Source organism: Borostomias antarcticus, assembly GCF_949987555.1.
Source record: "Borostomias antarcticus genome assembly, contig: scaffold_101, whole genome shotgun sequence".
NCBI lineage: Eukaryota > Metazoa > Chordata > Actinopteri > Stomiiformes > Stomiidae > Borostomias > Borostomias antarcticus.
The window spans coordinates 415,001-427,500 of record NW_028175757.1 but is presented as its reverse complement, the minus strand read 5'-3'; the positions used below and the strand labels follow the sequence as shown (position 1 = coordinate 427,500).

General features: G+C 45.4%; 2 protein-coding genes across 2 annotated transcripts in view; both read right to left on the bottom strand.

Annotated features, from left to right (window-relative positions):
• LOC311328617 (protein-methionine sulfoxide oxidase mical3a-like) overlaps positions 1-12,500 on the bottom strand; it is a gene marked incomplete at both ends in the record, with an annotated part of 126,304 nt that overhangs the window by 99,857 nt on the left and 13,947 nt on the right.
• On the bottom strand, positions 1,159-6,107 carry LOC311328620 (G2/M phase-specific E3 ubiquitin-protein ligase-like). The gene is made up of 10 exons (XM_084462565.1): positions 5,950-6,107; positions 5,706-5,806; positions 4,217-4,414; positions 4,046-4,132; positions 3,484-3,582; positions 3,125-3,279; positions 2,722-2,850; positions 2,432-2,572; positions 1,708-1,825; positions 1,159-1,479 (listed from the first exon to the last, which is right to left on the bottom strand). The coding sequence occupies exons 3-10, from the start codon at positions 4,317-4,319 to the stop codon at positions 1,262-1,264; spliced, it is 1,050 nt and encodes a 349-aa protein (XP_084318691.1). The 5' UTR covers positions 4,320-4,414; positions 5,706-5,806; positions 5,950-6,107; the 3' UTR covers positions 1,159-1,261.

The following is a 12,500-nucleotide window of genomic DNA, read 5'->3' as shown; positions in this document are numbered from 1 at the left end:
AGCCTGGCTGCAATAACGTTATCGCGAACGGAATGAATACCATCTACTAGCAAACAAAACATGTTCAATTATATTTAACCTGTTAAAACTAAGATGCCAGGATCAAAAAATAATTTCTCCAATTGATATATTTGACAAAAACAGGTTAATATGCAAGCCGGTTTTCATTGCTAAATCAAAGCGGGGAGAGCCGAGAGAGCCGGGAACGCGCGTCTACATTTCAGATAAATGTGAACTTTTTCGTGGACGCGCGTCGGTCAGAGAAGCTCAACTGCGCAAGTCAAAAGTCACCGGAAATAGCCAAGTGACTACAAATCTAGCCAAGATGGCGCGGTTCAATAGGCCTTCACTTTAGATTTCGAATCCTGGGGGCTTGGGGCTATACGCATGGCACATTTTTGAGTTACGGACCGGAGGTTCCGGCAAGCTGTGAATAACGTCACGTCCACTGTGAAGGGGGAAGCTCTGAGAAAAGACAAAGGTTGATTGCGCTTTGCAGTTATAGAACAGGACGGAAAGGACACCAAAAAGATCGCTTTGTTCGTATATGATCCTCTTCCAATTATGTAGGAGACAATCGTGTGAGCTATTGATATGCAAGTTGTACAATATTGTGAATAACAAACTATTTTGCTGTATTTTTGTTGTTTTCTCCATCACGTGTTGTGTTTATGATTGCAACATTCCCGTCGTTTTACTCAAAGGGGGAAATTCATTGTCGGGGAATATCTCAGCTTTCCTTGTTAGTAATGCCTGCGTTCCCTACTAAAATATACCATTCACAACCAAAGAATAGGAACTCTCTCTCACACACACACGCACACACACACACACACACACACACACACTACTCCATCCACCCCTCACACACTTAATATTCATTCAGGAAGGAGTTGCACTGTTATTGTTATCATTGGCTTCCAGTGAGCTGCATATGAAGACACTTCCTAATTTCACTGTGTGTCTGGCTCATCACCTACCACACAAGGGAGTCCTTGATTTTCACACTTGGTACAGTGTTATGGAATACCAAATGTGCCAATATTAAATAAATAAATATCCCTTAATTATATAATATAAATACAGGAATATAAATAAATAAATAGGTAAATTGTGAAATCGCTAAATAATTAAATAAAATTATTGAACCCTCAAAACAATCTCCTGATGGAAAAACTAAACGGTGTACAACATTTTCTTCTATTAGAATCTGATTCTGAATCTAAAAAAAATTAAAATAAAAAATACATATTATTTCCCCCTAAATCAGACCAAAGCCTGTGTCCGTGGAGTTGAGGCAGGCCTGGAATTCGGTGACAAATGCTTCGTAGATATGATAGTGTGCAGGAAGACGCAGTTTCTCAAAACAGGTGGACGACTTTGGCAGATTACTGTTCACCACTTCCACCGTGAGTTCTTTGGGCAGGACATCCCATCCTGTCCAGAACTTGAGGAGTTCTTTGAGTTGTGCACCGGATGCTATGATGATAAAAAAAAAAAGAGTTAACGAACAAAGAATATATAAAGTCTTTTAGGCCCTACTATATGTATTAGGTAATTCCATAGATACATTCTATGTACCATTTGAGTATCATCCTCATGTATGATTCCCTCCGTCATACAATGAAATGAGAATCATCACCATGTCCGTATATATTTAAAATACTGTACATAATCTGACTGTGGCTTCCAGTGTAAAATGATTACCATTCTCAATGAAACGCCGAAGATATCCTGCCACTCTACATTTGTCCTCCAAAGAGCACTCGTCATCATCCTCATCCTCTTCGTCCAGGCTAGGCCACACGATTGCTTGTAGAATGGACTGCAAAAATATGTTTGAGAAAGTTTCAAAGGAAGAAGACAAGAAGTATGCTTTGTTTCTTTTACAATTTTTATCACTCGGTGCCAATTGCTTCGTAGCGTAATTCTGGGCGATACTCTCTCTGCCAACCTGGGGAGAGCCTAGAACTGGACTAATGCTTCCTCTGATACATGACCAGTTAGCAGACCCTCTTAGCTAAGCAGTTAGCTTCTTATCACGAGACGGGGGACTTTCACCAGTAGGATGTAGCGCATGGGAGGTTCACGTTATTCCGACCAGTTCCTTTCCCTCCCATCAGGCGCCCCCTGACTGACCAGAGGAGGTGCTATAGTGACCAGGTGGATTACTGCATGTTTTTGTGAGGGGTTTCTGTAAGTAGGGTACCCCTGGGGGCACAGGGAGAACATGCAAACTCCACACAGAAAGGCCCTTTTGCCGCCCAGGGAATGGGTACTGGTGTCATGGAGATGAGGACACACCCACAGCGTCCCCTGCAGGAATCAAACCCAGGACCCTCTAGCTGTGAGGCGACAGCACTACCAACTGCGTCACATGCCCACAGAAGTATGTTTTGTTTAATTTGAAAAGTGTGGTTGTGATATGTACCAGAGAACTGGGAGCAGACTCTGAGTTCCTGGGTAGGAAGAGAGGAATGATGTCTTCCCTTTCAGTTAGAAGTGGCCACACCATGGTCTCCTTTAGCCCTTTCCTCAGCTGCTTCACCTGGCGGCTTGTTCGTGCAATAACCTACAATAAATAAAATGGGCACATATGGAACAACTATCAAGAAAAGTGACAGTGGTTTACTGCAGACAAATGACATTAGAAAACAAATGAGTGATTACACTTTTTGTTTAATCTGCAGTTCTAAGGAAGTAATCTGCATCAACACTCACAGCATGGGACAGAAGCTGCTCATAAAGCCACCTCCGATTGGTCTCAGTGACTCCAGGCAGGTCCCAGGCCAGAGCAAGCTCCAGGACGATTCCCTTCTCCTCCCCGGTCAAAACACCATCGCCTTTGAGCTGGAAACAAAAAACATCTATGATTAAGCAATAACGCAAGAAGGTGTGCTAGATCATGAATATACGAACGACTGTGGCCCTGTACCTATGACCGCTGCTTTCATACGGGACTTGTTGCTAAACTCATTGTTAAAAGAACCATCTCCAAAAACAAGTAATAATACACACGGTTTAGAATGCCACTCAACAAATCACAATACGCATTCGGAAGTAATTTCAGCTGTAGGTAAAACTTCATGGTTCCAAAACAAACAAGCACGTCCACATTTCATACCAACTGGATGGTGTTGCGTATATCCAGGTCTGGACAGTCCTCTATCAGAATCGTTGCCGTTTCTGGTGGTCCCCTGAACAGGACATGGATGATGGCAGGACTGATTCCAAATACACAGGGTCCATGGTGTAGAAAGGAGTGGCCCATCATCCTTCCTACAGAGAATTAAAATCAATGGAGTCAAAATTTATACTGGTGAGAAAGGTTGATCCATTTTACCTTATTGATTTATCCTGCGCTGATACTCCAGTACTATTCACACACTGTAATCTTCAGGAGGTATCAACAGTGTAAAAAAAAACTTTCACATTAACAGAAAATATCTATTTGAAACTGAGTGCACTGACAATCCATCTTACCTGCCACCAAGAACATGTCACCCTCCAGAAGTGATTGGCTCGTTGATGGAATGAGGTGATCCTGTTCTCCTTCGAACAATCTTGTGATATCTGTGTTCCCTGTAAACAGTACAGTGGCATCAGAACACCTCATCGGTCATGTAAGGCAGCCAATGCTACAAGAGCTAATGCTACAGACACACTGCCTGCAAGATTGCATTGTGTTGCATGAAATGGAATGAACCTTCACCACTATTTGAGCGCAGCATATGGCTCCCTCTTTCAGCTAGAGGACATCAGGTTTATGACCGGCAGAAAAGTGACGAGAGCCGCAAGAGCGGACAATCAAATACCAATCAAATGTCAATGATTTGAGAATATAGAAGTATGTTACATACATCAGTTAAACAGATGTTGTGCCACAACATTGGATATTTTGATACTTCTAGATAAATCAAATACATGCTTGACCCAAAAAGCAATGCAACAGTGTTACACTGGAAATGTGAGCCATGCAACGGTGGTGTGACTTTATTCCCATACATTATTCTCCCAGGGTTTTTTTTGTTTAGCTTCAACATACCAAGATTCAAATGAAAACCAGACTGTAACAGGGAAATAGTCTTGGAGAAGAAGAATCTGGTCACCCCTTCTCCAATAGCAGCATCTCCTATGGAAAAATGAAATCTCTAGAGACTTGCATGAACAAAACATTTTATAATTTCTCCATTTTACATAAACACACCAGCAATACCTTCCAGTTTGCATTTGAGAGGACAGGCCCACTCTCTCCTGGGGGCTTTGTAGAAGGAGATCAGTGCTCTCTCCTGATCCTCAACACTGTCTCGCAAATCCATTCTCAGAAGCAGCTCCTTTCCGGTTTCATTACGGGAAAGTAATTCTGACTTAAAAAGCCAGGCAGCCCTGCTTCCATCAGGTTCAGTCTTCAACTCTAGAGTAAAAATACATAATTGCATCGGAACAGTTAGACAAAATATATATAAAAATCACACCCAGATGGTGAAGTAAGCGGCACACATAACAGATGGACTGTACTCTACGGCACTGTACTCTACTATATTCTACTGTACTGCACTGTAGGCCTACTCTACTGTCTGCAAAAAAAAAGTCTCAGGATCAGCCTTGTGTCGAAAGAAAACGCACCCCAACTTCACTGTATCTACCTGCCCTCTACCTGGATTAGAAGAGGGCACATCATCTACCTGCCCTCTACCTGGATTAGAAGAGGGCACATCATCTACCTGCCCTCTACCTGGATTAGAAGAGGGCACATCATCTACCTGCCCTCTACCTGGATTAGAAGAGGGCACATCATCTACCTGCCCTCTACCTGGATTAGAAGAGGGCACACCCTGTGCTTCCCTGTAGCTGGGGCCTGCCTGTGCTTCCCTGTAGCTGGGACCTGCCTGTGCTTCCCTGTTGCTGGGACCTGGGGAAGGCCTGCCTGTGCTTCCCTGTAGCTGGGACCTGCCTGTGCTTCCCTGTAGCTGGGACCTGCCTGTGCTTCCCTGTAGCTGGGACCTGCCTGTGCTTCCCTGTAGCTGGGACCTGGGGAAGGCCTGCCTGTGCTTCCCTGTAGCTGGGACCTGCCTGTGCTTCCCTGTAGCTGGGGCCTGCCTGTGCTTCCCTGTAGCTGGGGAAGGCCTGCCTGTGCTTCCCTGTAGCTGGGGCCTGCCTGTGCTTCCCTGTAGCTGGGGCCTGCCTGTGCTTCCCTGTAGCTGGGACCTGCCTGTGCTTCCCTGTTGCTGGGGCCTGCCGGTGCTTCCCTGTAGCTGGGGCCTGCCTGTGCTTCCCTGTAGCTGGGACCTGCCGGTGCTTCCCTGTAGCTGGGGCCTGCCTGTGCTTCCCTGTAGCTGGGACCTGCCTGTGCTTCCCTGTAGCTGGGACCTGCCTGTGCTTCCCTGTTGCTGGGGCCTGCCGGTGCTTCCCTGTAGCTGGGGCCTGCCTGTGCTTCCCTGTAGCTGGGTCATGCCTGTGCTTCCCTGTAGCTGGGGCCTGCCGGTGCTTCCCTGTAGCTGGGTCATGCCTGTGCTTCCCTGTTCTGAGTATCAACTGAATCTCCTGCTCCACTGAGCAAGCTACAAGGGTCAACAGAAATTGTAATATTAATTCCCAAAAAACATTTTATTAATTGTGCTGACAGTATCAACTGCTGACATACAACAACCACTAACATTATGTATAAAAAATACAAATAAAACAGTTAAATGGGTAATCCGTACCTTCGGCAATATAGAATATGATTCTTCATTTGGTTGAGAGGGACATCTTTTTCACATTTGAGGCATTGTGTCAGCGGTCCTGGCTGGATGATTGAAGGGGTCTACAAATGGGACAAAATATTTGATTTAGTTTTTAATAGTGACTCAATCAGTCAAATGAGTCTCTGTGTCAGGTTTATGGTAGACAGACTGAAAATAGGCCATGATGTCCAAAATAGTGGTTAACTTTTAATGACATTCTTACATTTTCCAGATCAATACTCCTCTGCAGTGGTCTGATAAATATTGTTGCTTGGCCAATCCCAGTGTTCGGATTCTGGAGGTATTGCACATTGTATCCAATTTCTGGGCTTGGGATGATACACAAATCACGGCTGCGTGTTGTGCCGGAGATCCTCAACAACTCAAACCCCCGTCTCTCTTAGCTGTGGGAACATTTCCTCAACTTTTCTGTGAAAGTGGTGTGGATCGACTTCCCTCCCTAAAACAAACAAGTAAAAAATATCATCATTGGCCAAATTCCATTTCAAATGTTTACCCCTACCCTTTGCCCTCGAAATGGAGAGTCAAGGGGTAGTGTTACTGTTAATTTGACACCCTCAGGAATCAGGATGACACTAGCCCTAAATGGCATCGTCAAAATCAAGAGGTAGGGCTAGTGTTAGGTCTAAGGGAAGAATTGGGATTCAGCCATTCTTACATTCAGTTCAATAACCATTCGGGATTATAAACGTTTTTTAAACTAAACTAATCAAAACATGCAACTATACAACAAACAACGTTTTACCTTGAAATGAGATTCTTTTCTCCCCCAGACCAGCTGCTCCAAGTTGGATTTTAACAGCTTTGCTGGGTATTTTGTCTGTTAAATGATCACTTAAACAAAAGAATACATGGGTGTAGCTGATTCGTGGAGCCTTTGGAGCTGGTGGCCTGATAGACGACAGCGGCGTAGAGGGCCTTCTATTGTACGGAGCAAACAGCCTCGCCACTTCAGCTTCAAAATGTGGGGGAGAAGACATTACAAGTTGTTATGATGATGTATTGGAGAAAAGGTGCAACATCTGTACAGTACTTCTGTAGTTATGCATGGATACATTAGCCTAAATAGTGGCATGTAAAGATCCCATTTGAAAAGTGTTAATTGCTGGCACAGTGTAGACAGGGCTATGCAAGACTAACTTTCTAAAAAGTACATGATACGAATGTTCAATGAACAGGTCTAGACCAACCATTATATTGCTATGGTGTAGTAGTATTTGTTGCTAGACTGTACCTTGAACAGGGGTTCTCGGGCTTGGAGCTGCAGCGGCCGTCGTACTAGGGACAGCTGCGGAGGTTGTCTGTTCCAAGCGGGGGTTAGGGTTAGGGTTAGGGTTAGGGTTAACCCTAACCCTTCCCGCAGTAAGTCTGGGGTTGATTTCTCAGCAGCCATACCCCCTCTTTCTTCTTCTGGTAATGGTGGATCGCAAATTACACATTTATTAACATTTGTACATTCTAGAAATTAGATCATAATTAGCTAACGTTAGAGGCTGTAACCCCCTTAACCCCATGCTAGTCTCGTCAGTGACGTTAGCCTAGCTAGCTAACGTTAGCTCTCTAACCCCATGCACCATCAGTCAAAATACAACATTTGATGCAACATATTGAACACGATGTTATATTATTTACCATGGGATTTCACAGGATGCTGCTTGTTAACCGAGTTATGTTAGACCGACACAGTTCACTTGCTTATTCGACAAGCGGGCCACGCAGGGGGGGGGGGGGCGGCTTACCAGAAGTCAACTCGTCTCGGTGAGCTGTTGCTTTGGTCTGTACCATAGGTAACCATGACGACATTATGAAATGTCCTGTCATTATGAAAAGAGTCAACATGAAATAAATAAGCAGTCATTATGAAAAGAGTCAACATGAAATAAATAAGCAGTCATTATGAAAAGAGTCAACATGAAATAAATAAGCAGTCATTATGAAAAGAGTCAACATGAAATAAATAAGCAGTCATTATGAAAAGAGTCAACATGAAATAAATAAGCAGTCATTATGAAAAGAGTCAACATGAAATAAATAAGCAGTCATTATGAAAAGAGTCAACATGAAATAAATAAGCAGTCATTATGAAAAGAGTCAACATGAAATAAATAAATGTGACATTATGAAATAAAGTGTCCTTCGGAAAAGTAACATTATGAAATAAATAAAAAGTGCCATTTGAAAATAAAATGTGAAATATGAAATAAAACATACATTATGAAATAATATTTCATATTAATTGTTTGTATTTTATTTAATTATTTAGCGATTTCACAATTTACCTATTTATTTATTTATATTCCTGTATTTATATTATATAATGAAGGGATATTTATTTATTTAATATTGGCACATTTGGTATTCCATACAGTGTAGGCTAACAGTTCTAGCAGGCGTCGAGGTTGAGGCGTCGTCTCCTGGCTCGGTTATCGAGTGAATAAAAGTTGCGGTTGATAGGCGATGGTAATTCAGAGTGCCCAGGAGGCATTGAGGTTCAGTGTTCCATGTTGCTTGTTGCTTGTTGCTTGTGTACCATCTGTGTGTTCAACTGTATTTAAAGCTGCAGTTTTCCTCATTTGTGGCAATTCTTTCATTTTGCTTCTGTTTGTTTTGTTACATCCATTTATAATAAATAATGTATCCTGGGGAGACATTTTGTACAGTTTGTTTTTTCCAAAATACAAAGCCAATTTTATTTCAATAAAAACATGGTTAAAATGTTGAAATCTCACTCTCTGTGCATTCACTGGGCATTGGGCTTAAGATGTAGTGGGACTGTGTTGGGCCAAATGGAAATTAAGCCTTCACATGGGTAATGAATGCCCAAGGTACAGTATTCCATTTTCGCCATCACCTCTCTTTGTTGACAACCATTAACGTTCCATGTAACACACTCAAAGTGGTTTATGTAGTTGACACATCATTTGACTAACATCTCCACAATAACTAATGCATGTGCGGCATTGCGGCCACTTTTCCTGCTTTGAATTGAACAGATGCCCCCTTTCAGATAGCATTTGGTTGTGTCTATTTCAAATGGTCCCGGCAGGCAGAATCAAATGGATGCTATTCATAGAGGCTCCTGACCTTCTTCAGACGATCAAATTAGGTCCTTTAAGTTGATAAGACAAAATGTCCTAGCCTTAACAATGGGCTCTGTTGTTGCTGTTGCTTCTGTCCTCTTTTTGTAGTGTCCCTAACAGTGAACAGATGACAACTTCTCATATGACAACGTCTCACTCAATTAATCAATAAACTTTGTCGGCCTTCGACATCCGCGGGCTGTAGAAAAGACGACAGACCCGCCTCCCCGAGCCCAACGTTCTTTCAGCTACGCGTCGTGACGTCATGCGACTCATGTCAAACAACGGGACAAACGAAGACGCATTCCAACAGCCAGGCTTCTATTTGTTTTGTTTTTGTTGTTTTTTTAGGGCAAGACCAGACAGCTTCCTTCCTCGACAGACGAGGCCGGGCCAGGTGCTGACACCGAGGGCTTTGTCACCTGTTGGGGGGCAAAGCGTAGAGGGGGGGTAGAAGTCGTAGGTTCCAGAGAGAGAGAGAGCGTTGTCGGCCCATCTTAATCAGTGGACTTGTATACCAGAGGCAACTCGGAGCTTGTCTATCACCTCCCACGCTTCATCCCACACCGCCTTGGCCGGTGCTTCATCCCACACAGTCTTGGCCGGCGCCAGTATCCCACTCGCCACCCGAGCCTCCCGGCATTGAAATTCCTTCCGCGTCCGCGCTACTAAGCGCTGCCTGGTCCGGCCCCCTCGGCTTGAGCGGTCTCCATGGAAACGGTCTGACCAGTGTGTGTGTGTGTGTGTGTGTGTTTGTGCTGACTCATGGCCTGTGCCGGAGCAGGTGGATGGGGGGGGTTGTCGCGGTGGACGGCGGAAGACACAGACCAATCTGTCGCTCCGTGCCAGTTTTTGCGTCTCTCCACGGCCTCGGCCGTGCCGACAGCGCCTCTCCCGTTCTCTTCTCTTTGTTTTAATGTAAATCCCAGAGTCCTGCTTATTGATTTATTCTGCGAGGGGTCTCTCTGGAGCTGCTCTCTCTGGAGCTGCTCTCTCTGGAGCTGCTCTCTCTGGAGTTGCTCTCTCTGGAGCTGCTCTCTCTGGAGCTGCTCTCTCTGGAGCTGCTCTCTCTGGAGCTGCTCTCTCTGGAGCTGCTCTCTCTGGAGTTGCTCTCTTGAGTGCCTTCTTACCCAGAGCCGGTTCTCTCTGTCGCCTAACTCGACTCGACGAATCGCACGCAGTCACAAAAATAAAAACCATCCGTCTCTGGCCGTCTTCAACGCAACGTAACGGCACAATACTGTACCTTGAGTGTTCAGGTTCCCCAGCAGCACGCTGCCCTTTGAGAGAGAGAGAGAGAGAGATGGGGCGGGGTGGGGGCCATTGGGGGAAACTGCAGCCTTAAACCTGTGTGTGTGTGTGTGTGTGTGCGCGTGTTTGTGTCTTTTAATGCGTGCCCAGGGTTTCAGATGCGGGCAGTGGTCTGTGTGTGTTTTGTTTCTGCTGCGGCGTGGTCGTCTGTCCTGGAGAGGCTGTTCGGCTCGTCCAAGTTATATTATGCACAGTTTGTTCAGTCGGTCCTTCAGAGGAGAGGTTTTGCTGCGCCGCCAAAGAGATGCACCCAGACAAGTGTGTTGTGTTGGCGGGATCTGCTCTTTTTTGTGCCTTTGTGTGTCTTGGTGCCAGAGTGGGCGGAGGAGTGAGGTTTTCGGAGGGAATAATAGCATGTTGTAAAGAAGCAGAGAGAAATCAAAGGGAAGAATGAAAGAGAGAGAGAGAGAGGGAGAGAGTCTCTCCCTCCTTCAGACCTCCAGAGACGGAGAGGCGGATTGTGTCTGAAGAGGCAAAACAATGGAGGAGAGCCACCGTGCCACACTCATCAATCTCTCTCCCTTCCACCAGCGAGGGCCTGCAAACGTGGGAATATTAATGTGGTCCTCCCTCCCTCTCTCTCTCTCCCTCTCTCCCTCTCTCTCTATCCATCCACCCCTCCCTCCCTCCGCGTTTCACTGCTGTCTATTAACCTATACCTCTGCCTTTTATGACCATTGTTTTACAGTATACCTTCCTAGACTCTCTCTCTCACACCCACTCTTCCTCTCTCTATATATCGTCCTCTCTTTGGGCACCTCAGGTAAATTGCAGACAGGGTCACTCTATTGGTAAGAAGCTGACTTAATTATGCAAAAGAGCCCGATGGCAGCTGGTATGACGCCAAATGGCGAGCGGACTTTTTATGTCTGAATCTGACCTGAATCGGCCTTATCTCTTTAGCAGCTAGGCAACGTTACACACACACACACACACTCTTATCTCTTTGCAGTTAATCGTTAACCAAACCAGACAACACAAGTGAACACGGCACAAACGCAGTAGTTGTGGGAAGGAAAGCAAAGGGAAAAACAGTTCTAACAAACTCCCAAACAACAAACCGCCCAAACATTTTAATTATTCATGCGGGGTGAAATAGAAGCAGCCTAACAGCAGCTAATTTGAAGGTCCAGAAAGCGCGGGTAATGGGTAATCTCTTTTTCCCTGCGATTTCGTCCCCCTCTGCCTGCTCCAGTCTCCTTTTAGGGCATGATGGGAATCATTAGTGCTCTCTGTGGCTCACACCTGTGCGAGCCTCCAGACTGATAGCGACCCTTTGTGTGCTTTTCACAGGGAGCGAAATTACACGAGTTTCTGAAGCCACATGGTTAAAATTGTCTCTGCTCTTTTTGTGGCTGCCATTTTGTGTCCGTGTGCAATCAGGGGGGAACCTCCAGAACAGCCATTTTCGGTTTCCACACCGTCCCGCATGTACAGATGTCTGATTGGCTCGGCTCGGCTGGCTCACGCAGTGCCAATCACCATTTCCAAGAATACGGAAAGTTCTGGACTCTCTAAACATAGAGTGGCTTATTTAGGAAAGATGGATGGATGGATAAATGAATGGATGGATAAATGGATGGATGGATAAATGGATGGATGGATGGAAGGATAGATTGATAGATTGATGGATTGATGGTTCTGCTGATGTAAACTGAGGACATGTTTTGAGGCAAATCGATTTCAGACTATCTCACACTTAGAGTGCCAGAGTGACTCAGTAGGTCTCTCCAGGTGTGGGAGAGGAATTCTCTGTATCTGTTTCTGTCTTTTCTGTGCGTGGTGCTGCTTACAGGGCTGGCTGGGACATGTACTCGATTGGGGGGGGGGGGGGGGGGGGGGGTGACAGAGGAACAGGGAATGGCTGTCCTGTCCTGTCACAAACACAAAAGACCCCTTCAGTACTTTACCCCCTGTTTATGTAACGCGTGGATTCCTGAGGGTGATCATCATTCAACAGAAGATAATCAGTGCAGCACCGAGTGTGTGTGTGTGTGTGCGCGCGCGTGTGTGTGTGTGTGATCCCCTCTCATAGGTCTGTGTGTGTGTCTACAAGCGCAAGTACACACGTGTGTGCGCACACACTTCTCGCGGACGCGCGCTGCATATCCCTACCCCGAGCGCTAAACTGTTGACTCAGAGAGACCGACAGGTGACCTCTTACCCAGAATCCCCCGTCTCTCCATAAGAGGGTCTCTGTGTCCGTTTGAGAGGGCCCTGCTTAACCTCTGACCCTCTTAACAAACAGACGGATAGGGAAAATGGGTCAGACACATTAGTCGGAATAAGACAGACTATCAACATCAACTCTTTCGCTGTCTGTCGGTGCAGCTTGGTGCCAGGAACCACACTCCAGGCCCTT

What these genes read in the sequence shown, in the direction of transcription:
- LOC311328620 (XM_084462565.1), bottom strand. Translation starts at nt 4,319, where the DNA reads ATGGATTTGCGAGACAGTGTTGAGGATCAGGAGAGAGCACTGATCTCC. An exon ending in AGTCTGCTCCCAGTTCTCTG is followed by an intron (nt 1,826 to 2,431) that starts GTACATATCACA and finishes ATATTTTTGCAG; the next exon opens with TCCATTCTACAAGCAATCGT. An exon ending in TCGGCGTTTCATTGAGAATG is followed by an intron (nt 1,480 to 1,707) that starts GTAATCATTTTA and finishes TTATCATCATAG; the next exon opens with CATCCGGTGCACAACTCAAA.